Below are 25740 nucleotides of genomic sequence, written 5' to 3'. Positions count from 1 at the left end.
TCTCTCTCTCCCTCTCTCTCCCTCTCCCTCTCCCTCTCCCTCTCCCTCTCCCTCTCCTCTCTTCTCCTTCCCCCTCCCTCTCCCTCCCTCTCCCTCTCCCTCCCTCTTTGTCCCTCCCTTTCCCTCCCCCCCTCCACAAAAGAAGGATAGATAGTAATGGTAATTGAAAGCAGACCTAACACACAGTATTCCTAGTATTCCAAGTTGTTAATGTATGATCAGAAAAAGTGTAATACTTTCCCTCGGCATTGAAAAAAAAAATTACAGGTTTGATCTCATATTCTCATATTTGCTTGGCAGGAATTCTACCACTTGAGGCCTTGTCCTTGGCCCTGAAAAAATCTGTAGCTCCTTAGTGTGGACATTAGATTTTCCTTTGTTATAGTAAACTGATCCTAGAACTTGAAATTGGAATATTATTAAGTTTAATGAAAAACTGAAATAATACTAAAAAATACTTTTCTGGAAACAGTAGAGATTTAGACAGTATTTGGAAACATGGTTTTAAACAAAGGTTTTTAAAGATTCTGGTTTTATATAGCAGTGAGGACATAAACGAGGTAGAATTAGAAAATGTATTAGGGCCGGGCGCTGGTGGCTCACGCCTGTAATCCTAGCTACTCAGGAGGCTGAGATCTGAGGATCGCGGTTCAAAGCCAGCCCGGGCAGGAGAGACCGTGAGACTCCTATCTCCAATAAACCACCAGAAAACCGGAAGTGGCGCTGTAGCTCAAGTGGTAGAGCGCTCGCCTTGAGCTGAAGAGCTGAGGGACAGCGCCCAGGCCCAGAGTTCAAGCCCCACGACCGACCAAAAAAAAAAAAAAAAAAAAGAAAATGTATTAGGGACAGCTAGAAAATGAGAAGTAATTTTGTGTGTGTGTACTGATCCTGGAGGCTTGAACTCAGGCCCCAAGTGCTGACCCTGAGCTTTTTTGCTCAAGGCTAGTTCTAACCACTTGAGCTACAGTGCCACTTCTGGCATAGTTTATTATAGTTAAGAGACTCATGGACTTTGCTGCCCAGGCTGGCCTCAAACCACCATCTACAGATCTCAGCCTCCAGAGTAGCTAGGATTACAAGCGTGAGTCATCCATGAGGCTGAGAAGTACTTTTTTCCATCCTTTTTTTTTTTTTGCCAGTCCTGGGGCTTGAACTCAGGGCTTGGGCACTGTCCTTGGGCTTCTTTTGCTCAAGGCTAGCACTCTACCACTTGAGTCACAGTGCCACTTCTGGCTTTTTTGGTTTTTGTGATACTGAGCAATTGAATCCAGGCTGAGGTATTGACAATACCACTAAGCCACATTCCCAGCCCTCATCCTTCTTTGAGACATTACATTTAAATAAAGTATATATTATTCTTTCCTACTTTTCAGAAGATGAACGGTCACCTCCGGTTATTGAATATTGCCTGTGCTGCAAAGGCCAAGTGGAGACAGGTTGTACTGCAAAAGGCTTCCCGAGAGTCCCCCCTGCATTTCAGCCTCAATGGAGGAAGTGAAAAGGGATTTGGTGTCTTTGTTGAAGGAGTAGAACCTGGTAGTAAAGCTGCAGATGCAGGGCTGAAACGGGGCGATCAGGTAAGAAATAATCTGCCACTTAAAGTAAACCTTATATGTAACGTGTCTGTTACTTAAGTTTTCATCTCTTGTTTTTCAAGTAAGCAATGCTTTCAGTATAAGGAAATAGTTTTTCTTTGACTCTTTTCAGAAGAAGTCTATAATATTAAACATTAGATTTTTTTTTTGGGGGGGGGAGGGGGATCCGGTTGTGGGGCCTGACCTGGGCGCTATCCCTCAGCTCTTCAGCTCAAGGCTAGCACTCTACCACTTGAGCCACAGCGCCACTTCCAGCTTTTTTCTTTTTGCTTATGTGGTGCTGAGGAATTGAACCCAGGGCCTTCTGCATGCAAGGCAAGCACTCTAACACTGAGCCACCTTCCCAGCCCCCAGATTAGATATTTTTTTAAATCAACTGGTAATTTTAGAATATGTCAGAAATGTCATTATATGAGTTAGCAACTATACAAATTTTGAAAGAAGGGATAATTCCACTTCACAGTGCCCTCTACTGTCAGTGGCTGAAGATGACCATAAATGGTGGAATCCACTTAAATAATGTTAATATAGTTTTGTAGCTATGTTTATAAGCAGAAATAAGCAGGAAAAATGGCATGGGAAGAATTTGGTACTAATTTATTCCTTTTACATAAGCACTAAGTACAGCCTATTTGAAAGTAGTGATTTGCTAACAAAAATGTAATATAAAAATGTAAATAATGGGGCTGGGAAGTTGGCTCAGTGGTAGAGTGCTTGCCTCACATGCATGAGGCCCTGGGTTCAATTCCTCAGCACCACATAAGTGATGCTCAAGTGATAGAGCACTAGCCTTGAACTGATGAACTGAGGGACAACACCCAGGCCCAGAGTTCAAGCGCCACAACCAACCCCCCCAAAAAATGTAAAACAGTCATAATGTAAAAAAATAAAAAATATACTACACTACTGGGCTGCTCCCAATCCTATTAATTATATTAACTACATTATTAAGAGATAAGTTCTAGAAATCTCTCTTAACAAAGCTCAATAGATGATTCTTAGGCATACCAAAAATGTTTTCCACATCTTTTTTTGTTGTTGGTGGTCATGGTACTTGAATTCTGGGTCTGGGTGCTGTCTCTCAGTTCTTCAGCTCAAGGCTAGCACTCTAACACTTGAGCCACAGCACAGTTCCAGTTTCCTGGTGGTTTATTGGAGATAAGAATTTCACGAATTGGCTGCCCGGGTTGGCTTTGAACCTCGATCCTCAGATTTCAGCCTCCTGAGTAGCTAGGATTACAGGCGTCAGCCACTGGTCCGGCTTAACAGAAATTTTTATAAACAAATTTCTGGGATTCACCCCAGACTACTCACTAAAAATGAATAGAATCCTAGAGTCACTATATTTATTATTTTTCAAATATTTCATCATTAAACCTTTAAAAACTATCATTCCTTCAGAGGAAAAAATAATAATAAAATGCAATGATCTCATTCCTCTTCTATTAGTTCTCCAAAGTACTGTTGAAATAATTGGAATTTTTAGATTTAAATTATTGTCATTTTTTATGTATCTTCTCTGAAGAATATTTGATGTGCATTAAATTTCACAAGCTCATAATAAATTATTTAGACATTTTCACCAGCTTTACTGATTTCTTGGTTACTGTCATTTCCTCTATACTCTTATCTGCCTGTTATTTTTATCAAAAAAACCCAATATATTCTTTTTCTTTTTCTTGTCGGTCGTGAGGCTTGAACTCTGGGCTTGGGCACTATCCCTGCACTCTTCAGCTCAAGGCGAGTGCTCTACCACTTGAGCCACAGCGCCACTTCGGTTTTCTAGTGGTTAATTGGAAATAAGAGTCTCACAGATTTTTCCTGCCTGGGCTGGCTTTGAACTGTGATCCTCAGATCTCAGCCTCCTCAGTAGCTAGGATTACAGGCGTGAGCCACCCATGCCTGGCTTTCAATATATTATTTTTTATTCTTATCCTTTTAGAATTTTCATGTTAGACCTCTTGATCTTTGCTGCTTAATTTTTACTTATTATGTTCATCTCTTTATCCTTTTCCTTTGGAATTAGTATATTTTAAAAAATCAAGCCTGTATGATACTGAGGAATCTCTACTAAGTAGAACTAGCCCTGTTCAAACAATAGTACTGCTTGTTTGGCTATCTGATTCAATCAATGATTGTAAAAGACTTTAAATGTATTTAAATGTATTTAGAGCCAACTTCTTAGCATGCTAATCGTTGTTTACATATGACATTTTATTCAAGTTCCATTTTACTCTTTACTATTAAACTTTTAAGTTTATAGGCATGAGTAATAACTTTGTTTTAATTTGTATTTTCCAAAATTCTTTTCAGATAATGGAAGTAAATGGACAAAATTTTGAGAATATTACATTTGTGAAAGCCCTGGAAATTTTAAGGAATAACACTCATCTTGCACTTACAGTGAAGACTAACATTTTTGGTGAGTGTGTACAAACTGTCTGAGGTGGGGTTTTGATCAAAGTGAAAAGTCATTTTAATGAAAGCAAAGATAGTAAAATTAAACATCTTTGTCTAAGGTGTTAATAGTATTTTTTAATCGGTAATTTTCATTTTTTGCATTATTTTGATATCAAAAGTAAATTTGAAAATAGGTGCACAACTCAGAGCGTAAATGCTTGCATTTATTCTGTACTGTATTCTACTGGGGTGGGGGTTTAGTATACTGAATAAAATTTAGAACTTTAGCCAGGTACCAGTGGCTTATGCCTTTAATCCTAACTACTTAGGAGGCTGAGATCTGAGAGTTGAGGTTCAAAGCCAGCCCTGGCAGAAAAATCCATAAGACTCTTTTATCTTCAGTTACCTGCCAAAAAGCTGGAAGTGGAGCTGTGGCTCAAGTGGTAGAGTGCTAACCTAGAGGAAAAAAAGAAACACCTCAGGGACAATGCCAAGGCACTAGTACCGACATATGTGTCATGAATGTACGTGTGTGTGCACACAATACACACACACACAAAATCCTAGAACTCAAAATCAGGTTCTTACCAAAACCCTAATAATGTGCATTTCAATCTTAAAATCTTTACAGTAGCTTTCTGAAATAATATGAATGTCACATTAGTTTCATGAAAATAAACTTAGTAAAGCATTGGATTTCTAGTAATAACAACTCTTCCTTTTTGTGTAAAAATGTTGATTGTGGCACAAAATTATGTATGTCTATATATATTTGACAATGTTGGGGATCCAACCTAGAGCCTTGCACATGCCAGGTAATTGCTTCACCAGTAGCTACATTTATGGCCTTAACTTGTATTTTTATCATGTTTACACCTAAATAAAGCATGTGTTCACCTTGTACTTTTAACTAGACCTACCATTTGTTATTTTAATTTTTAAGCGAGGTTTACTAATTTTTTAATTTCTTTATGTGTACCATAATCCTTTTAAAGGCTGAAAATCTGGGAAAGGTAACAGTAAACATAGTACAATTATTAAAAGTTATCAAGAAATTTTAAGAGTCCTCATGAGTAGGTTATTTAAGTTGCAACTAGTGAAGAGTTGACTTGAATGAAAGTTATGCCCATGAAAGGAAGTGAGTTTTTTTTCCCACATTAACTTCTCTTTATATTGTGCTTACTCATAATGGAAAGTGAAGCATTTAGTATTTTTCTTCTTCTTTTTTTTTTTTTTTTTTTTTTGGTGGGTGGGGGGATCTGGTCATGGGCCTGAACTCTGGCCCTGGGCACTGTCCCCAGCTCTTTAGCTCAAGGCTAGCGCTCTACCACTTGAGCCACAGTGCCACTAACGGCTTTTTTTTTTCTGCTTATGTGGTGCTGAGGAATCGAACCCAGAGCCTCATGCATGCAAGGCAAGCACTCTACCACTGAGCCACCTCCCCAGCCCAGTATTTTTCTTCTTTTTGAATCCTTTAGACTGAATTGAATTACATCAGGTACATCATGGTATCTAATCATCTGTTAATAATTTCACAGTAACATATTAATCTAGCATAGATAAATAAATAGGTCTTCACAGTTTTTGTTTTTCCTGGACTTTAGGATCAGTATTTAGAAACACCAACATTTAGATTAATATTAAGTGGTACCAATTTTGAAAAACAGAAAAGCAGAATTTGCTGTAGACCCTAGAAGGAAAAAAAAGTAAATCCCAGATCTTAAGGACCTACTTTTTGAGTAATGTGAATATCAATTCTAGATTGAATGGACCAAAGAATGTGGGAGTTACACAGTTCTGAAAAAGCAGGGATTTTGCCCCATGTAGAATGCAGTCAACCAAGCAAAACAAGAGAGTATCTCAATAATTGTAGAAATGGCATATTCTATAGTGATACCTACAATAACCCCTAGTCTTTATGGCATACCATGAAGTACAGTTGAACAGTCAGATCATTTTTCATGGAACTTGCAACAGAACACCTATCAAAAAAAAAAGTAAAGGGGCTGGGAAGATGGCTCAGTGGTAGAGTGCTTGCTTGTATACATGAGGCCCTGGGTTAATTCCTCAGCACCACATAAGCAGAAAAAGCCAGAAGTGGAGCTATGGTTCAAGTGGGAGAGCGCTAGCCTTGAGCTGAATTGCTGAGGGACAGCCCAGGCCCAGATTTCAGGCCTCACAACCGACAAAAAAAAAAAAAAAGCATTAATGTGATATATTTGTAATTGAATGAGGCTGCCAAAGGCCTAACAATAAAGTGATTATGTTTATCCTCAAAATTTGCTTGCATAAAAACTTTCTACTAGAAGAAAATAAGTGACAAACTTGTTTATTTCTTCAGTGTTCAAAGAGTTACTTAGTCGGACTGAACAAGAGAAGTCTGGTATTCCTCATATTCCCAAAATTGCTGAAAAGAAAAGTAATCGCCATTCAATCCAAGATGTACCAGGAGATATCGAACAGCCATCACAAGAGAAAGGAAATAAGAAAATAAAAGCAAATACTGTTTCAGGTGGAAGAAACAAAATCAGGAAAATTTTGGATAAAACACGATTTAGCATCCTGCCTCCAAAACTGTTTAGGTAATATCAACTATAGTCATCTAGGAACTTTAAAAAAAATAATAGGAACTTTCTTTAAAAATTTTATTGTACAGGTGATATACAGAGGGGTACATGTCTTTTTTAACAGTGTCACCCCCTCCCTCATTCTCTCATGTTGCAACTTTATCCTAACTGTAAAATGTTATTGTGGGAAAAGGAGATTATTGAGTCCCTTGTTTTTTTTCTACAGCTGATGCATCGTAAAATCCTCAAGTAATTCATAAATGAGAAAATGAATTTTAAATTTGAAGCATTTACTGAATCTTGATTTGTGTCAACAAGGAAACTATTGGTTATATTTTAAATGCACTATACTTTAGAAATTCTTACCTGGATGCCACCTCGGGACATATTTGAGTCTGGCATTGAACCATGATTCTTCAGTCTCTGCCTCCAAAGTAGATAGTATAGGCTTGAGCCACCATGCTCATTTCCAACCTATGACATTTTGAAAATGAAAGAATTTTCCTGAGAATTACAGTGAAAGCAGCAGTCAATTGACCTGAGAATAGGTCACAGTTTAGGAAATATAATTTGATTTTTTTTGCATTCAGCTTTTTTAAATCACTAGTTGTCCAAATGATATCATTGTAACATTCTTGTGATTGGACTGTTTTACCTGCTTACCAATTACTTTTTCCTCCAAATTTCTTGCTGATAGACTTTTTTGTTTACTTTTAATATTAGGTGGTTTTCATGTACATCTTGATGCTATTTTGTGACCTTTTTTGTTTTCTTACTGGAATTGAGTTATTTCATTCTGATTAAATTTGGTGTGAGAGGATTACTGAAGAATTTTTTAAAACTGTCTTATTTCTTTGTTGCATCACCTCTCAGGAGACTGTTTTGGTAAGAAATGACATAATTGCTTACCAGATCAGCTTCAAGCATGAGTATTTTGCTAATTAAATACTGTTTCATTCCTATCATAGCACGGATTGTCCATAACAGTACAGTTTTCATTTATACATGTTCTCAACTTAATTTATAACCAGTATTACATGATTGTAGCTGCATAGTATTAAAACTATGAATTAAATAGAATATTATTCAAAGCATCATTAGTAATACAAAGACTTTACTAGTACTAGTAAAAGTCCATTTACTAGTCTTATGTAGTAAATTCCAACTTGCTGCAACTAATTCCCTTTAATAGAAAATTCTGGCTTGAAAGTTTCTTCTATTTTATTTGTAGTACAAGCTAACAGTTTGCTTTCTTGGTTTCATTTACCTCACCCTCTGTATCTAAAAATAGTTCTTTTGTTTTTGTTTTTGTTTTCGGCCATGGGGCTTAAACTCTAGGGCTGGGCACTGTCCCTCAGCTCTTCAGCTCAGGGATAGCTCTCTACCACTTGAGCCACAGTGCCACTTCTGGTTTTTTGGTGGTTTATTGGAGATAAGAGTCTCATGGACTTTCCTGCTGGGACTGGCTTTGTACCATGATCCTCAGATCTCAGCCTCCTGAGTAGCTTGGATTACAGGTGTGAGCTATTAGCACCCAGCTAATACAGTTATTTTTTAAAATACTTTTTTATGTTCTACATAATTTTAAGTGTTTCTTAAAGCCCTGCTTTTATTTCCCTCTTAGCTAACCTTCAACACTTAACACTGAGAACTAGGGGTGTAATCCTAATTTTAATGAACTACTTCCAGCATCCATTAAGCACAATTGCTTACACAGTAAAATACTTCCTGTGCCCTGTCAGTCTGCTGTTTCTCCCTGAGAATAAATTTTCTGTTTGAATGGTACCTTTATTGATGTATCTATATTGTCCCCGTGTACTTTTTAATATAAGTTGAAGTAAATATTTCTTTTCTATGTTCTTCTCATTTCAGTTTTGGTTTAAAAAAAAGTTTTAATTTTTGAAAAATATGAATCCTATTTTCCTCTCTGCCAAAGTATTCACTTGCCTTACCCTAATTTGATCCTTACAATAATTTCGGAGTAGAATTGGTATTCTTCACATTTATAAATGAAGGAAACCCAGGTCCTACAAGAAAAATTTCCTGACACCAAAAAGCTAGTATCCCAAGTCTGTCTGACATCAAAGGTTGCTCTTGAAATACTAATCTTTGCTTTTTTCCATACCTTCTTGCTTTCGCATGACTCTGGCTGTCTCTTGTCCTGGCACTGTCTTTCTTGTCTGGCTATTAACAGTTCTTTAATCTTTCACTTAGCTGACTTAACCATCCTCTGCTCTTGATTTTGCATTGCTTCTTAATCTACCAAAAGACTGGATTTTGCTTCTAACTTTCTCTAAATATATACACCATAGTCATTCACTTTTTAACCTGTAGTAATTATTCCTTTCTATAATAGGTATGTATTCTGTGATAACTCTGTGTGTATATAGCACAAGTACCAGGAAGAATGCTGCATCAAGTAAGATGGAAATACTGTAATGGAACTTGAGGACCACTGTGGTTTCAAGTTAAATATATAGCATAACCCTTAAAGAGAGAAATAGTGTTTTGGTTATTTATGCTAATGAGAATCTCTAATTATTTTCCTGTGTTTTATGGAACTGAAATTTATTATGTTTTAGGACATATAGAACTTAAATTTATTATGTTTTAGGACATATAGAACTTAAATGACAGCACTACATTTCTATTTTTAGTTTTTCTTTCAGGTGGATTTACAGTTATCTGTGTTACACTTATAAAATACCTTGAAGAGTTTTGTTTGCTTACATGTAGCCATTTAATTAGTACTTGTCTTTGAAAACCTTAGGGAAAAAGTTAACTTTTGCTAGCTTGCCTTCTGTTCTGACTTTGATGCCTTGTAGGGTAGAAGGAGAATGCTTTCTGTGCTGAGACCATGAGAGTTGGATGCATATATTTGAAACCTGAAGCTAGCAAACTGCTTGGACTCACCTAAACATTCAGCATTTATTGGTTTCTTTATGATATAATATAATTACATATATCTATCATATTTGAATGTAGTTATCAAAACAATTTATTTTTGTTTTCATCATTGAAATTGAAATTGTCAGTAATGAGGCTTGAACTCTGGGTCTGGGCACTGTCTCTCAGCTCTTCAGCTCAAGGCTAGTGCTCTACCAATTGAGCCACAGTGCCACTTTTGGTTTCCTGGTGGTTTATTGGAGATAAAAGTCTCACGGATTTTCCTGCCAAGGCCGGCTTTGAACTGCAATCCTCAGATCTCAGCCTCCTGAGTAGCTACGATTACAGGCGTGAGCCACTGGCACCTGGCTGGCCTACTTTTTTAATTGGAATATACCTTAATCTAGTTGTTTAAGTTACCACCTGAAGCTGATTTTGTTACCCCTAGTGCACATAGAATTGTTTATTATTAAGTACCTTCTCATACTTTAAAGTGACATATGCCATTCTTTTGAAGTGATGGAGGCCTGAGCCAGTCACAAGATGACAGCATTGTGGGAACCAGACATTGTAGACACAGCCTGGCTATAATGCCTATTCCTGGAACACTCTCATCCAGCAGCCCTGATCTCCTGCAGCCTACTACTAGCATGTTGGATTTTTCTAATCCTTCAGGTAATGTTTGTAAGTAGTGTTAAATAGCCAAATTGCTGTCTACACGCACAGGTAGATGGCTAAGCTTGGTACAACAAATACTAGTTACTTGTATAGCTCTCTTGTCTGACCTCTCTCTAAATTATGACCACTTGTAAAAAATTAATGAGATTATATTTTTATCTACATTTAAGTGATAATTCCTCCAAATTTTTAAAAAATATTATTGAAAAAGACCATTTCTGACCACAAATTTAAAGATCTTTTGGTAATCACTATCTGTGCAATAAAGATGTTTCTCAGCCTATAAAATGTTTTCTACTCACGTGTGGAAAAGAAGACACTTATTATTTCGTGACTTCACATATCTTACTTTATGACATACAAAAATGCATCATGTATTACCAAGATACTCCATCCTTTTCAGTGCTGTTCAAACAGTTGGTTTGGGCCCCCAAGTTAATTTGTTTACATCTATTCCTGCCCAGTGTGTGATTTAGCTGCATAATTTAAAGTTGTGCTTTTGTTTGGTTTTAGATTTTTTTTGGTGCCAGTCTGGGGGCTTGAACTCAGGGCTTGGGCACTGTCCTTGAGCTTTTTTTGCTCAAGATTAGCACTCCACCACTTGAGCAAAGCTCCACTTCTGCCAGTTTGGTGGTGAATTGAAGATTAGAATCTCATGGACTTTTCCTGCCTGGACTGGCTTCAGACCATGACTGTAGATCTCAGGCTTGTGAGTAGCTAGGATTATAGGTGTGAGCCACCATCACCCAGTACAATGAAACTAAGAACTTGAAGAATTAGTTACAGGGGCTGGGAAGGTGGCTCAGTGGTAGAGCACTTGCCTTGCATGCATGAGGCCCTGGGTTCAATTCCTCAGCACCACATAAGAAAAAAGAAAAAAGCCGGAATTGGTGCTGTGGCTCAAGTTGTAGAGTGCTAGCCTTGAGTTGAAGAGCTGAGGGGCAGCACCCAGGCCCAGAGTTCAGGCCCCACAACCGGACCCCCCCCCAAAAAAAAAAAAAAAGCATTAGTTACATAACTTCCACTTGAAAAAATGCCTTTCTATAGACGACACTGAGTTGAGTACAAAGAAGAGGAAGGAGGAAATGCTTGAAAATATAAGTAGTGATACAGCTTATGTTTCCTTATAGCAACAAACTCTAGAACACAGCATCAAGACATTTTAATGAAGTTATTGTATACACTTTTTCTTTTATTCAGTTCTTAACCATTGACAGATTACTAAACCCAAAGAACTGCTTTTGTATGTCTCACTTTCTGTATGGTACCCATATTCTTTCTGGAGCAAAGATTATACTGGCTTAGAAATTTCTAGCAGTTTTTATATTCATGATACAAAAATAACTAGTTATTTAAACAGAAGTTAATATAAAGATTGTTACCAGTATATAAAGTTATCAGAAAGGTAAAAATAGTGAGCATTAAAGTATCACAGAAGTAGGAAAACTACAAATTTGATTCAGATAATGACACATAATAGAAATGCCACAAGCCCATGGTGGTAGCTCATGTTTGTGTGGTTCTAACTACTCAAGAGGCTGAGACCTGGAGGATCACAGTTCCAAGCCAGCCTAGGCAGATAGTTGTTGACACTTTTTTTTCCAATTAACCAGCAAAAAGTCAGGCTCAAGTGGTAGAGCACTATTAATAAGAGAGTCAATAAGAGTTCATGTCTCAGTACTGACACAAAAAGGAAATGGCCCTACAGAATAAAGAAATGCTTCTAGCCTCTTAGCAATGCTGAACTCTAATGTTATCTCCTTATCTGGGAAATCCATATCCCTTTACTGCACTCATTATTTCTTTTTTCAGAAATTTCCAGCTCATTTGTATGGTCTCTTATATTGTTTGTCATGTGATAGAATAGAAATTGATCTCTTATGTTATAAAAATCCATCTATGTTATCTCACTACTTTACAGTGGTACTTCTTACACTGCATCGTTCACAAATAGTTTTCACACTACTCATGCGTACTTTCATTAAGATGAGTGCTTAGAAAGCACATATGATTTTGCATGTGCCAATACCTGTGGGATCTCATGTTCTCAGTTGTCTTTCTTGCTCATGACTGGTATACCACCACTAGTGCCATACCCCTAGCCCAGCTTTTTGCTTGTTACTTTGGAGATGGAATCTCCCAGACTTTTTTTTCCTGGATTGACTTTGAACTTTGATCTACAAAGCTCCACTTCCTTAGTAGCTAGAATCATAGGAGTAAGCCATTGACACCTAATAAATTAATGTTTTTATGGCTGTATTATTACCACAGGAATATATAAACAGTTGGGCTGTGAGAAATGGTGTGTGGAGAAGAGAGAGAGAAGCATGTTGAAGATTTAGCTAGGAGGGACTGGGAAGATGGCTCAGTGGTAGAGCGCTTGTCTTGCATGCCTGTGGCCCTGGGTTCGATTCCTCAGCACCACATAAGCAAAAAGAAAAAAGCCCGAAGTGGCGCTGTGGCTCAAGTGGTAGAGCGCTAGCCTTGAGCTGAAGAGCTGAGGGACAGCACCCAGGCTCAGAGTTCAGGCCCCACGACCGAACCCAAAAAAAGATTTAGCTAGGAGAACAAAGAAACAAGGTTGAAGTTACTATAATTTAGAAAGGGTTTGGCCCCATGGAACTGAAATTCAGACCTGAAGAAGAGGTACTACCCAGATTGATTCATAATTATCTGCTTGAAAACACCTGGAAAGGATCTAAAATTCCTTTTTAAAATCTGAGAAAATCTGATATGGCTTAATCTGCGCCATATGCCCATATCAGTAGATAAATGGACAGATGTATCATAGAAATTTAGCTTATAAATTAAAATTTTATATATATGTAACTTTGTGTAAGGCTTTCTACCTAGTGATAGTGTCCTTATGTTGATAAACTATTTTCAGTTAAGCTCAAATTCAGTTTCTTAAATATATACATGTTATATAGAAATTATATATAATTACCTATATACATCATACATTTATATTGTAGTACATGTGTGATATCAGCCAAGTTTGATTAATTTTAAGTCGAATTCAGTTATGTTTACTCTGCATTTGTAAAGGTCTTTTTAAATCAAAATGAAAATGTGAGTGAAACTACAGAACTGTTGATTAGTTTGCTTTTGATTGCTGACTTTTTTATGATTTTGCTTTATATTTGCTGCCTACAGCTGTTGGTTTTTACTGTAAGTATTTTAGTTTTCTCTTGCTCATATTTGTTTTTAGCGTTTTGTTATTTTAAGAAATCACATGGTATAGAAATGAATGAAGTAGGAAACCGAACTTTTCTTTCCATTTATAAGATAGTAACTGGAATGTATCCTTTTAGTCATTTTCTCTGACTATATTTATGTGTTTATATGAAATCAGAGTATACATACTATGCTATAGCATGAGAAAGATGCTTTTTTTGTTTGTTTGATTTTTTTGGTTTGTTTTGCCCCCAGACCTGGGGCTTGAACTTTGGGTCTGGGCACTGTCCTTGTGCTCCTTTTACTCAAGGCTAGCACTCTATCACTTTTCAGCTTTTTCTGTGATTGACTGGAGATAAGAGTTTCACAGACTTCCTGCCCAGGCTGCCTTCAAACCATGATCCTCAGGTCTCAGCCTCCTGATGAGCTAGGATTATAGGCATGACTACCACCACCTCATGCTCTTTGGAAATTTTGACCTAATACAAGATGCTTAAAAAACTGAGAGTGGCTACAATGAATTTGAGTATTTTTCCTGAGTTTGTATGTATAATTTATTGCTTTTTTTTTTTTTTTTTTTTTTTTTGTCGGTCATGGGGCTTGAACTCTGGGCCTGGGCGCTGTCCCTCAGCTCTTCAGCTCAAGGCGAGCGCTCTACCACTTGAGCTACAGCGCCACTTCCGGTTTTCTGGTGATTTATTGGAGATAGGAGTCTCATGGTCTCTCCTGCCCGGGCTGGCTTTGAACCGCGATCCTCAGATCTCAGCCTCCTGAGTAGCTAGGATTACAGGCGTGAGCCACCAGCGCCCGGCTAATTTATTGCTTTTTTGCTTAACAGCATAAAGCTTTGCTTGGTTTGTTTAAAGTAGCAAACCTAATTCTTTATTGAAATTCAAAAAGTTACTTTGCTATTTTTCAAGAGTCAAGAATTTTTGTTTTTGTTTTTAATCCAACTACAGAGAAAGGATAGGTATAAATCTATCTGGCTTTTTACAGAATAGTGTACCAATTCTTGATCTGTATTGTCCTACCACTACCCTTTATTTTCTCCATGGCTTTTCTCACTACATAGATTGGCTTATTAACAGAATTTTTGTTTCACTTTGAACATCTTTTACTTTCTTAAATGTCAGTAACTCAGGGACTTCATTTCATTGGCCACTATACCTTCATCCCCTGAACATCTGGCTTCTAACAAGCATACCATGAATATTTGTTCAGCAATTAACCATTTAAAGCAGGATGACAAGTTCTTTATTAAAGATCCTCTTATATACCTAAAAAGTTTTTTTTAATGTAATCAGATCAATACATAATTCCTTAAAGTATTGACTGTTTATTTTACTCATGCAGGCACTCTAGAAAATGTGGATATCCAGAAGTCCAGACTTTCATTACCTATTTTATGTATATACTAAATTTCTTAAAATAAGAGTCATGGGATCAATTAATACTGTACAAGAACTTTTTAAAAATATTAAATACCACTAAATACAACCATTTTTCTCTGCATTTTAGCTTAGTCCTAAAAGACTTCTTTCTAGTTTCATGTTTACTGTTCATCCGACACTTCTACATCTGCCATGATCCAAATACTATGCTTTGCTGTGCTTGTTCCTTCCTTACTGACAAGTATATTTGTAAAGAACACATATGTAGGATGCATATAACAATTGTAAAATAGCTTTACACCGTCAGCGACAGCGATGTCTATGAAGAGAAGTTTTTCATCTGCAGTCTTTCTTTTCTAAGTTGGCATTACTGCAACAGATTCACCACAGTTGGGTTGTGGCATACTCTTTGGATAATTTCATTGGCAAATCTGTTCTAGAGACACCTATTTATGATGCATGACTCCCTTAGGGTGACTACAAATCAGTTTATCTTTCACATGAGGAACAGATGGCTTTAACTGAGTACAACTTTAAGCTTGATCAGCAAGATACAGAACTGTGTTCCTTCCCAGATTTTACAGCAGCAGGGGAAAAGAACATAATGTATGTGTCAACTTTCACCTTGTCTTTGTGAATAAAATCCTCCAAAGAAAGTAACATAACAGGTGTGAGGTCATCTCACCCTTCCCTCAAGGCCAGCCTATGCCCCTTCCTGAGGTTTAGCCCTCAAAGATCCAGTTTGGGAAAAAGAGGAAAAAAGCGGTTCTGGAGTCCAGTACCCATTTTCACAAAGAGGGTAGAAAAAGTACAAGTAATAACATGTTTGGTTCTTTTTTTTAAGAGTTTAGAAGGTATAGAAAAATCCTTTCCCCTAGCTGTCTGCATGCAGTAATTTTCTAGTATGGGGCAGAGAAGCGTCTCTGATTTTGGTGGATCATGTAACAGTCTGACTTAAGCCTTGTAATGAGAAACCCAGCACACTAAGAAATCCACAGCACACTAAGGCCTGACTCATTGATGAGAGATCTGAACAAAAGGTTATTTGATGACTCAGATCCTTGAATTCATTCAGGAAAGATGGCTCAGTACATCCTCCTTCAATAGAAATCGGATGAGATGAAGCATTCTGCTTCCCACTTGACAGCAGACCCAGGGCCTCCAGCATATAGTGGCTAAAATCCTCCCCAGAATTTAGTTTGTATATGTTCAGGTGAAGCTTCTCATCCTGGAGGCTAGTCTATCTCTCTCTCCTCATTCTCAAGGAACAGAGATTCTGTCTTCTTCTAGATTATTTCCTTCCATATCTGTTCCATTATTCTCATCTTTCCCTTGGAGATAAATTTGTTCATGTTTTTCTCTGAAAGTATATAACGCTAAGAAGGTAATGATGGACAAGCAAAATAAAGTCATTTGAACCAGTTTTTTTTCCCAACCCAGCCACATATGGTCAGCACTGTACACAACCACAATAATAAAATACCCCTAATTTTTTTAAAAAGAAATTTCTGTAGGAAAAATTGGCATTAATGCTATTTAATCTTTTTTTACGTTTAAAAATCTCTGTCATCAAAGTAAACATTGTTCTAGAAGCTTTAGCTCTTGCTATATGGTGAGAAAAAAAAACACAGGGAGGCCGGGGGGCGGGGAATATCTTTACTTAGAATTTATCTGTAGGAGGGGGCACTGGTGGTTCATGCCTGTAATCCTAGCTACTCAGGAGGCTGAGATCTGAGGATCAATGTTCAAAGCCAGCCCAGGCAGGAAAGTCCATGAGACTCTTTATTTCCAATAAACCACCAGAAAACTGGAAGTGGTGCTGTGGCTCAAGTGGTAGCGTGCTGTCCTTGAGCTGAAATGCTGAGGGACAGCACCCAGGACCAGAGTTCAAGCTGCATGAATTTATCTGTAGGGACAAAGATTAAGATAGTTAACCATGTGAACATTTTAAACTTTACTGTTAAATATAAAATAGAATATAAAAAGTAGAAAAATACTTGTCATCTTACAGTAGAATAAATGTTGGTAGGGAGTATAATTTAGTAGGAAAAAGTATATAGGGTACTGATAGTAGCCTATATTGTTATTGAAGGGTGTTGACTGAGATCTCTCCACATGTGTTTACACTGAATTCCAATCAGTTTTACTCCTCTCACTCTCCTGACCCATGCTCACCAAAAGAAATCCCAGTGGGTTTTATAATTCCATTTTCATAGTTGCAAACCATCTATTCAACCTTCACCCTCTGCACCAGCCCAACTCACTCTTACTGGTATTCACCCACTGATGATATTTTTCCACACCCATCTCCCTACTTATGTACACAGAATGTATGTGTGTATATGTGTGCTTTTTTTTTTTTTTTTTTTGGTCGGTCATGGGGCTTGAACTCTGGGCCTGGGTGCTGTCCCTCAGCTCTTCTGTGTCACTTTGTTTTCTGAGTGGTTTATTGGAGATTAGAGTCTCACAGACTTTTGTGTCTGTGCTGGCTTTGAACTGCGATCCTCAGATCTCAGCCACTTGAGCAGCTAGGATTACGGGCATGAGGCACCCGTGCCCGGCTATATGTGTGCATTTGTGTGCACACACTGGTAGAAGAACTTAAGATCAAGACCTTGAACTCTTTCTTAGTGTTTTCAGTCAAGAATGGGGCTCTACCACTTGAGTCACATCTCCACTTCCAGGTATTTTGCTTGTTAAAGAAAAGACTGATTTGTCTGCTCAAGCCAGCTTCAAACGCAGTTCTCAGGTCTCAGCCTACTAAGTAGCTAGAATTACAGGCAATGAGCCACCAGCACCCAGAACTGAGTGTATTTTTTAAATGAAAAAATGCCAGTGTTCTGTGTATATATGTATGTGTGGCTCACACCTACAATCCTAGCTTCTGGGGAGGTAGAGATCTGGCCTATTGCAGTTTAAGATCAGTTAGGGCAAAGTTAGACACCCCCCCCCAAAAAAAAGCTGGGGTGTTTTGATGGTGCATGCCTGTGATCTCAGCATGGGAGGGTAGAGCAGACAAGAGGATTGTCATCCAAGATTACCTCAGCAGAAATTAAGATCCTACCTAAAAAATAACTAAAAGTAGTAAAAGGGCTGAGGTTGTGGCTCAGTGGTAGAGTGCTGGCCTAGTGAAGTACAATGTCCTGAAGTCTTACCATAGGAACACCCCCTGAGGGGGAAAATAGAGAAATGCCAGTTACTGATCTAACCAGTAAAAGAAATGGAGGAAAAAAAGATGTATTTTTGGAGAATAGGCTTTCACAGGGGAAAACAGAATGTGATCATTTTAATAAAGATATAACCAAATTTGTCCTCTTACATTCTAGGTTTATCTGAGAAGTGATTTGGCAATATATTAAAAATGTTAACTGTAGCCTGTGAATCATATGAGAATATCATTAGTCTTTATCTTTGTGAATATTAGTATATTTTCACTTTAGGAAAATAGATATGTTCTTATCAACACTCAAGTTGATAAACTGCCAAAAACAGAAATGTGTATTTTGATGTCTAAAGGGATGGTTGTATTCAAAATTGCTTTTTGAAGAATTTTAAAGATACTTTCCTTGGGAATAATAAAGCACATCTTTATATTTATATAGATATTCCTGATCAAGTCATAAGAGTTTTCAAAGCAGATCAACAGAGCTGCTACATTATCATCAGTAAAGACACTACAGCTAAAGAAGTGGTTTGTCACGCTGTTCATGAATTTGGTTTGACTGGGGCAACCGATACATATTCTCTCTGTGAAGTTTCTGTTACTCCTGAGGGTGTCATAAAGCAGAGAAGACTTCCAGACCAGTTCTCCAAACTAGCTGATAGAATTCAACTCAATGGAAGGTGAGTAAGATTATTAGTCAGTGTGCTTTTCTTTCTTTCTTTTTTTTTCTTTCCCAATCCTGGGGCTTGAACTCAGGGCTGGGCACTGTCCCTAAGCCTCTCTGTGCTCAAGGCTACCACTCTACCAGTTGAGCCACAGTGCCGCTTTCAGCTATTTCTGTTTATGTAGTACTGAGGAATTGAAGCCAGGGCTTCATGCATGCTAGGCAAGCACTCTACCACTAAGCTATAAGTGTGCTTTTCTGTCAGTGTGCTTTTTGAAGTTTTTTTCTGTCATCCAGATGCAAAATCTATTTGGGTTTTTAATGATACTAATCTCAGAAATCATGCCTTACATTCAGTTTTTCATGGGCTTTTCACACCAAGCTATGAGCTTTTCAAGTCTCTTTGCTTTTGTTCCTGGTACTCACTATAAGCCTGCCTAAAGGCAACCAGTAATAAACCTTACAGAGCCTGGATGCTGGATGCTGACCAGATTAATTAGTCGTCATTTTATTCAGTCTCACACAAAGCCTCAACACATGGACAAGATACTGAAAAGTTTGTACCCAGGATATAATCCAGTGGTCTCTAATCCAGTTCCTCATTGTGTCTGTTTCCCATCTAAAACCCAAGTTTTTACTGTCTACATTTCTGTTTTTTTGTGACTTTTTTTTGGTGGGCATGGGAGTGGGCATGTGGGGTTTGAATTCAGAGCCTTGAACTTGCTAGATAGAGGTCTACCATTTGAGTCACACCTGCGGACCTTGCTGTCCACATTTTACCAACGTTCTGGTCTTTTGAGGCTCCCAACACAATCTTCCCTTAAGCTGAACCTCTCTATCCTACTTCTCTAATTTATTCCAAATTCTTCTTGCAAACTAATTCCAAAGGCTTAGGTTTAGACATAGCAAGAACTCACTTCTGTGGTACCAATTTTCTGTATTAGTTTTTTGTTTGTTTGTTTATACAGGTACTGGACTTTACACTCAGGGCCTCAAGCTCTTTCTTGGCTTTTTTTCTTCTCAAGGCTAGAGCTCTATCACATTGAGCTATACCTGTTTCCTGGCTGGGGGAAGGGAGAGGTGTGGGGGAAGTGGAGTTACGGGGTGTCTTGGGGCTTGAACTCAGGACCATGTTAATATCCCTTAGCTTTTTTGCTCAAGGCTGGTGTTCTACCTCTTGAGTGACAGCTTCACTTCTGGCTTTTTTGGTGGTTAATTGGAGAGAAGAGTCTCAGACTTTATTGCCTGGGCTGCCTTGATTCCACAATCCTCAGATCTCAGCTCTTGAGTAACTAGGATCACAGGTGTGAACCACTGGCACCTGGCTCACTTCCAGATTTTTGGTGGTCAATTGGAGATAAGAGTCTCACAGAGGGAGTTGTGATGGGAGGGCAGGGATGGTAAGGGGAAACAAAGGAGGAGGCAACAATGCTTGATAAGAAATGTACTCTTTACCTTGCTCATGTCATTGTAACCCCTCTGTACAGCATTTTCACAATAAACAAAAACTTATTAATTAAAAAAAAAAAGAGTCTCGCAGACTTTTCTACCTAGGCTGATTTTGAACCATGATCCTCAGGTCTTGATAGCTAGGTTGACAGGTGTGAGCCACCAATGCCTGGCTCGTACTAGTTTCTTGTTGCTGTGACCCAATACATGACATAAGAACTTGAAGAAAGAATTCATGTTGCTCACAGTCTCACAAGGTTCAGTCCTGAGAGTGGGAAGTTGTGCAGCAGAGCAGCTCACATCATGACATCCAGGAAGGAGAGAGAGAATAAAACCAGGGCCCAGGGTAACCTGAAAGGACTGCCCCCTACTGATCTGCTTCTGTCAGACAGGCACCCCTTCTCAAGTTTCTGCCACCTTCCAAAATACTACCTCCAGCTGAGGATCAAACATTTAACACATGAGCCTGTGAGAGAGATTCCATAATATGTCCTCGTTCACATACACTTTTTAATTTTCAAGACTAGACACAAGAATACTGTTGACACATGATGAATAGTTGATACAATGACTTAATCTCATGACACTACGAATGCTGTTTCCACTTTTTATAATATTAGATTTTAAATGGCAGAATAAGGAGACTTCTCAAAAGTCTCTTAAATTTAAAATGTTTTCATTTTTTCTGTTAGCTGATATTCTGTGATCTAATATTTTTGGCAAAATGTTAACAATAAAATAATTCTGAGAGCATAATAAAGAGGGAAAGTGTTCTTACAAATGCAGTCACATTTATGATCATGTTTTATTTTTTTTCCTTCTTAGGTATTACTTAAAAAATAACATGGAAACAGAGACATTATGTTCAGATGAAGATGCACAAGAGCTTGTAAAGGAAAGCCAGCTGTCCATGCTGCAGCTTAGTACCATTGAAGTGGCCACCCAGCTGTCCATGAGGGACTTTGACTTATTTCGTAATATTGAGCCTACTGAATACATTGATGATCTTTTCAAGTTAGATTCCAAGAGGGGAAATGCTCACTTGAAAGAGTTTGAGGACATTGTGAACCAAGAGACATTCTGGGTTGCCTCAGAGATTTTAACTGAATCAAATCAGCTCAAACGAATGAAAATCATTAAACATTTTATTAAAATTGCACTTCATTGTCGAGAATGTAAGAACTTCAATTCCATGTTTGCTATAATAAGGTAAGTTTGTACAAGTAGGTGCACCTATCTATGGTTTTGTGAGGATCTTGACATAAAGCTGTTTTCTACTTAGGTATTAAATTGCCTATGAAAAGAGAAGTTCAGTTAATAAGTCTTTAATGAAGATTTCATTTGGTTTCTGTTCTGAGGATTGAACACATGGACTAATGACCTTGTGCTTGATTGACAGGCACTCTAGCACTTGAGCCAGGCCCACAGCCCCTTTTACCAGTAGTTGTTTTTCCAGGAAGGGTCTTGATTTAAGCCAGTGCAGCCTTGGCTTTGCTTCTCCTACTTGTGCTTTCCTGTGTCACTGAGGACACAGCACATACTATACTTAGCCATTGTTCCTCCCCAGAGCTAGGGTAATGATGAGTGCACCCAGCCACTGGTAGCGATAGAGTATGGTTCATGAACTTCTTTTTGCCCAGGCTGGTCTTAAACAACAGTCCTCCAATTTCTGCTCCCAAGTAGCTAAAATTACAGGCTTCTGAGTTGTTCTAAGAATATAAGCAGTATACCAAATAATATGGAAGACTTGAGTGAATAGTCCTATTCCTGATATTAGAAGAAATGCTTTGGCAGTTTCCCCACTCATTATAATGTTTATAGGTTTGTAATATATAGCCTTTATTAGGTTGAGGTTTGGTTCTTCTAAGTGTGTGTGTGTAAGCTCTTAATACAGCACTTTATTTAGAAATCATGGCAAGTCCTAACTTTTATTCAGTTGTTGACCTTTTTCTTTTTGGTCAGGGGGCTCGAACTCTTAGCCTGGGTGCTGTCCCTGAGCTCTTCAGCTCAAGGTGAGCCACAGCACCTTCCGGTTTTCTGGAGATAAGACTCACGGACTTCCTGTCCAGGCTGGCTTTGAACCATAATCCTCAGATCTCAGCCTCCTGGGTAGCTAGGATTAGAGGCATGAGCCACCTGGTACCCAGCTTTGTTGACTTTTTTTTTCCTGTATGTTCTTTAACTATTTGTTTTTTCTTGTTTCTATTTGTTCTAAATGCTTGTGTTCCTTCCTTATGAATTATATGAATTTGAATTATATGAATATTTCTGTAGTAGTTATTTAAAGAGGTTTGTGTAAGAGCCAAGGTAGAATTCTCAGCTTCCAGGAGTTGGCCTCATGAGTACATAGTTCTGTGCTTTGTTTTCACAGGGAATAAAGGTCCACAACTTTGGGGTTATTTACAACTGTTTTTCCCTTCTATCCTCTCATTGTGAAAAGATATTCCTGCCAAAATGTATCCCTGTGTATACTGATTTAATCTTATTTTCTGACACCCCTTGTTAAAGGAGAAGATCCACCCTGCCTTACTCCATAAGCCTATGAAGTGTTGTTAGTCCAAATAAGAAATGTTGTTTCAGCAGCTTTGCACTTTTGTTTACCTTATCTTTTGTCAGTCATTGCAATGTACTCAATATTTAGATATCTTTTAGTTTGGGTAAAGATAATTTGCATTTATTTTGCTTAACAGTTTTTTGGGGGGGAGGGGTAGGTAAGGATTCTGAGAAGCAAAGGGAACAAATGTATAAACTCCATACCTTTAAAAACAAGTCAAGAGAAAGTTTTAAATGTGGTAAAGTCAGATGACTGAAAAAAGGATTAACTGTTTAGAAAATTAAGGCATATTGTGTATACCCACAGATACCCTTGTTCAGCGACTTACCCATGGATGGTAGTGTAGAGATAAAGAGAAGGCAAGAGCTGCAGCCTAAATGGCATGAATCACTTCTCAGTTTAGGGAGCATCTGAGTCTGTGGAAAGAAGACATTGACTGTCTAGAAGTTTACAAGGCAGGATTAAGACATAGGGATATGGAAGCCTTGGAATCAGGAATACAAATGGACCAAAAAAAAAATCTTAGAAAAAAAATGCTACCTCAGTGTTTTTGTCGTTCTCCACATGGCTTAAACCTTTCTCAGATACTGTGGTGTTATTTCTAAGTAAAACAGTACTGTGGTAAACTGTTTCTAAAGTCAAATGTCTGTTTATGATATTACTACATTTATCACTTAGTGGAAACTCTAGTACATGGCTCAAGTGATAGAGCAACAGCCATGAGAGAGAAGGCTGATCAAGAGGCCCCTAAGCTCAAGCCCAGTACTGCCACCAAATGGTGGGAAAAAAGCCATTAATATACAGCAGGCAAGTAATAGAATCATTTGAAAGAATTTCTTTTTTAACATTAAGGTAGTCCCTTCTTTATGTTGTCATACTTCTGTTTATTTCAACATATAAAAATATCTCTCTTTTAGCAATAGAAAATTTGATGCATACACTTTACTGACTTAAATCTACCCTCTCCCCCAAGTCCCTTTTTACTATTTTTATTCTTATCTTTGACAGTGGCTTAAATCTGGCACCTGTAGCACGACTTAGAGGTACTTGGGAAAAGTTACCAAGCAAATATGAGAAACATCTCCAGGATCTACAAGACCTTTTTGATCCATCAAGAAACATGGCAAAATACAGAAATATTCTCAGTAGTCAAAGCATGCAGCCTCCAATCATCCCACTCTTCCCTGTTGTCAAGAAAGACATGACATTTCTACATGAAGGTATTTAAAAGTTACCTGTAAATTCATGTTTAGCTTCAGCTAATTATACAGCACTGTGATTTATTACAGCATTGTAACGATTAGCATGTAACTGAATTAGTTTATTCCAATGTAGTGATTATGTCATGATTAAATGCAGCAGATTTTTTTATTGGAAAGTCACATGGTTAAAAAGAACAAGTTGAGCCGGGCGCTGGTGGCTCACGCCTGTAATCCTAGCTACTCAGGAGGCTGAGATCTGAGGATCGCGGTTCAAAGCCAGCCCGGGCAGGAGAGACCGTGAGACTCCTATCTCCAATAAACCACCAGAAAACCGGAAGTGGCGCTGTAGCTCAAGTGGTAGAGCGCTCGCCTTGAGCTGAAGAGCTGAGGGACAGCGCCCAGGCCCGGAGTTCAAGCCCCATGACCGACAAAAAAAAAAAAAAAAAAAAAGAACAAGTTGAAATGCTTATTGTATACATCCAAAATAAAAACTTCACACATAGAGATCTTTTGTTATTTGAGACAGGTGTTACTGTATATCCTGGGCTGGCCTCAAACTCATGATCTTCATGCCTTCTCCCGAATGCTGGTTACAGGTGTGTTTCACCATGCCCAGCCTCATTTTTTATTTTTTTGGCACTGGTACTAGAGCTTGAACTTGGCCTCTCATTTGTTCTGCTTTTTCAGTCCTAGCTGACGCTTTACCACTTGAGACACACCTCCAGTACAAATTTTGTTGGTTAATTGGAAACAGTGTCTTGGACTTTTCTGCCCAGGCTGACTTAGAACTGCAGTCTTCACATCTCAGCCCACTGAGTAGATCAGATTATAGGTGTGAGCCACTGATATCCAACTTCCCCTCAGGCTTTTGTTGTTTTTGTTTTTTTTCCCCAAGTGAACTAACACAGAAAAGTGCCTAAAACAAATGCACAGCTATAATGAAATTTGACAGAACAAACACCCTCATGGTCAACATTCCCTGACTCCTACCCAGTTACTACCCTCTTCTTCCTCCCCCAGGGTAACTACTATCCTGACTTCTAATTTTATATTTTAGTTTTAACTGTTCCTGAACTTTTTTTTTTTTTTTTTTTGTCGGTCGTTGTTCCTGAACTTTTTATAAATAGAATATAACACATTTGTTACCTTACATTATAGTTTGTTTTGGCCTCTGGCTTATTCTGGTCAACATTGAATTAATAAGATTCTTCCATGTTTTCCTAAACTATGCATATAACATTGTATAAAAACAATACAATAGATTCATTTATTTGTTTGATGTTTATTTTGTAGTTTGTTTTGTTAACCTGTTAGGTGAATAAGGTGCCTATTCTTGTATGTAACTCTTCATGCATATACGTTTTTACTGGCCATACATTACATTCAGGGTGAATTTGTGGATCCTGGTATTTGTATAATCAACTTCAGGAAAACATTTGGTGTCCACTGAAGTTGATGAGTGGGTTTTCTAGGACCCATTAAAACAGATGGCTTGGTATTTTTCCTTAGGAAATTTTTCAGTAATCAGGTCTGCAAAGTTTTTTTGCCCTTCTAATTTTACCTGTTAGTCCTGATCCCTGTTCCTGTATTGTCTTAAACACTTTTCATTTTTTTATGCTTCATCCCAGATATTTTCTTCTTTCCCACATTCCAATTTATTGATCCTAATCAATTACTTTGGTCTAATTAATTCAGTGACTAGTGTACTGTTAAGCTCATCATAAGTTCTTAATTTATTAATGTATATTTTCTTCAGTGTCTTGTTTATTTTTTTTTGTCTTTTCTTTTTTGGTACTGGGGATTGAACCCAGGACATTGCACTTGTTAGGCAAGCGCTTTGACGCTGAGCTACATCCCAGCCCTCTTGTTTATTTTTTTAGTTCCATATTACTTATCCAAGTTTTCAGTGATTTTTTTTTTTTTTATATCTAGCCTTGTCTCTGATTTTCTTCATAATCTGGATCCCCTGTGAATCTCATTATTTCAGACTTTAGTTATGTACTCTTCTCTAGTG

General features: G+C 37.9%; 1 protein-coding gene across 9 annotated transcripts in view; it reads left to right on the top strand.

The window, feature by feature from the left end:
* The window catches only part of Rapgef6 (Rap guanine nucleotide exchange factor 6), a 149734-nt gene that overhangs the window by 92802 nt on the left and 31192 nt on the right, over nt 1-25740 (top strand). For all 9 annotated transcript variants that reach the window (XM_069993676.1, XM_069993675.1, XM_069993679.1 and 6 more), the window contains 7 exons: nt 1374-1577; nt 3909-4017; nt 6337-6577; nt 9966-10123; nt 18297-18537; nt 20796-21179; nt 23533-23744. In XM_069993676.1, coding sequence (XP_069849777.1) covers nt 1374-1577; nt 3909-4017; nt 6337-6577; nt 9966-10123; nt 18297-18537; nt 20796-21179; nt 23533-23744 — 1549 coding nt within the window. The remainder of the gene's footprint in view (nt 1-1373; nt 1578-3908; nt 4018-6336; nt 6578-9965; nt 10124-18296; nt 18538-20795; nt 21180-23532; nt 23745-25740) is intronic.

This window comes from Dipodomys merriami, unplaced genomic scaffold, assembly GCF_024711535.1.
Source record: "Dipodomys merriami isolate MVZ:Mamm:240054 unplaced genomic scaffold, mDipMer1.0.p SCAF_44, whole genome shotgun sequence".
NCBI lineage: Eukaryota > Metazoa > Chordata > Mammalia > Rodentia > Heteromyidae > Dipodomys > Dipodomys merriami.
Note: the sequence above shows the minus strand (reverse complement) of the source record. Positions and strands in the feature narration are given on the sequence as shown.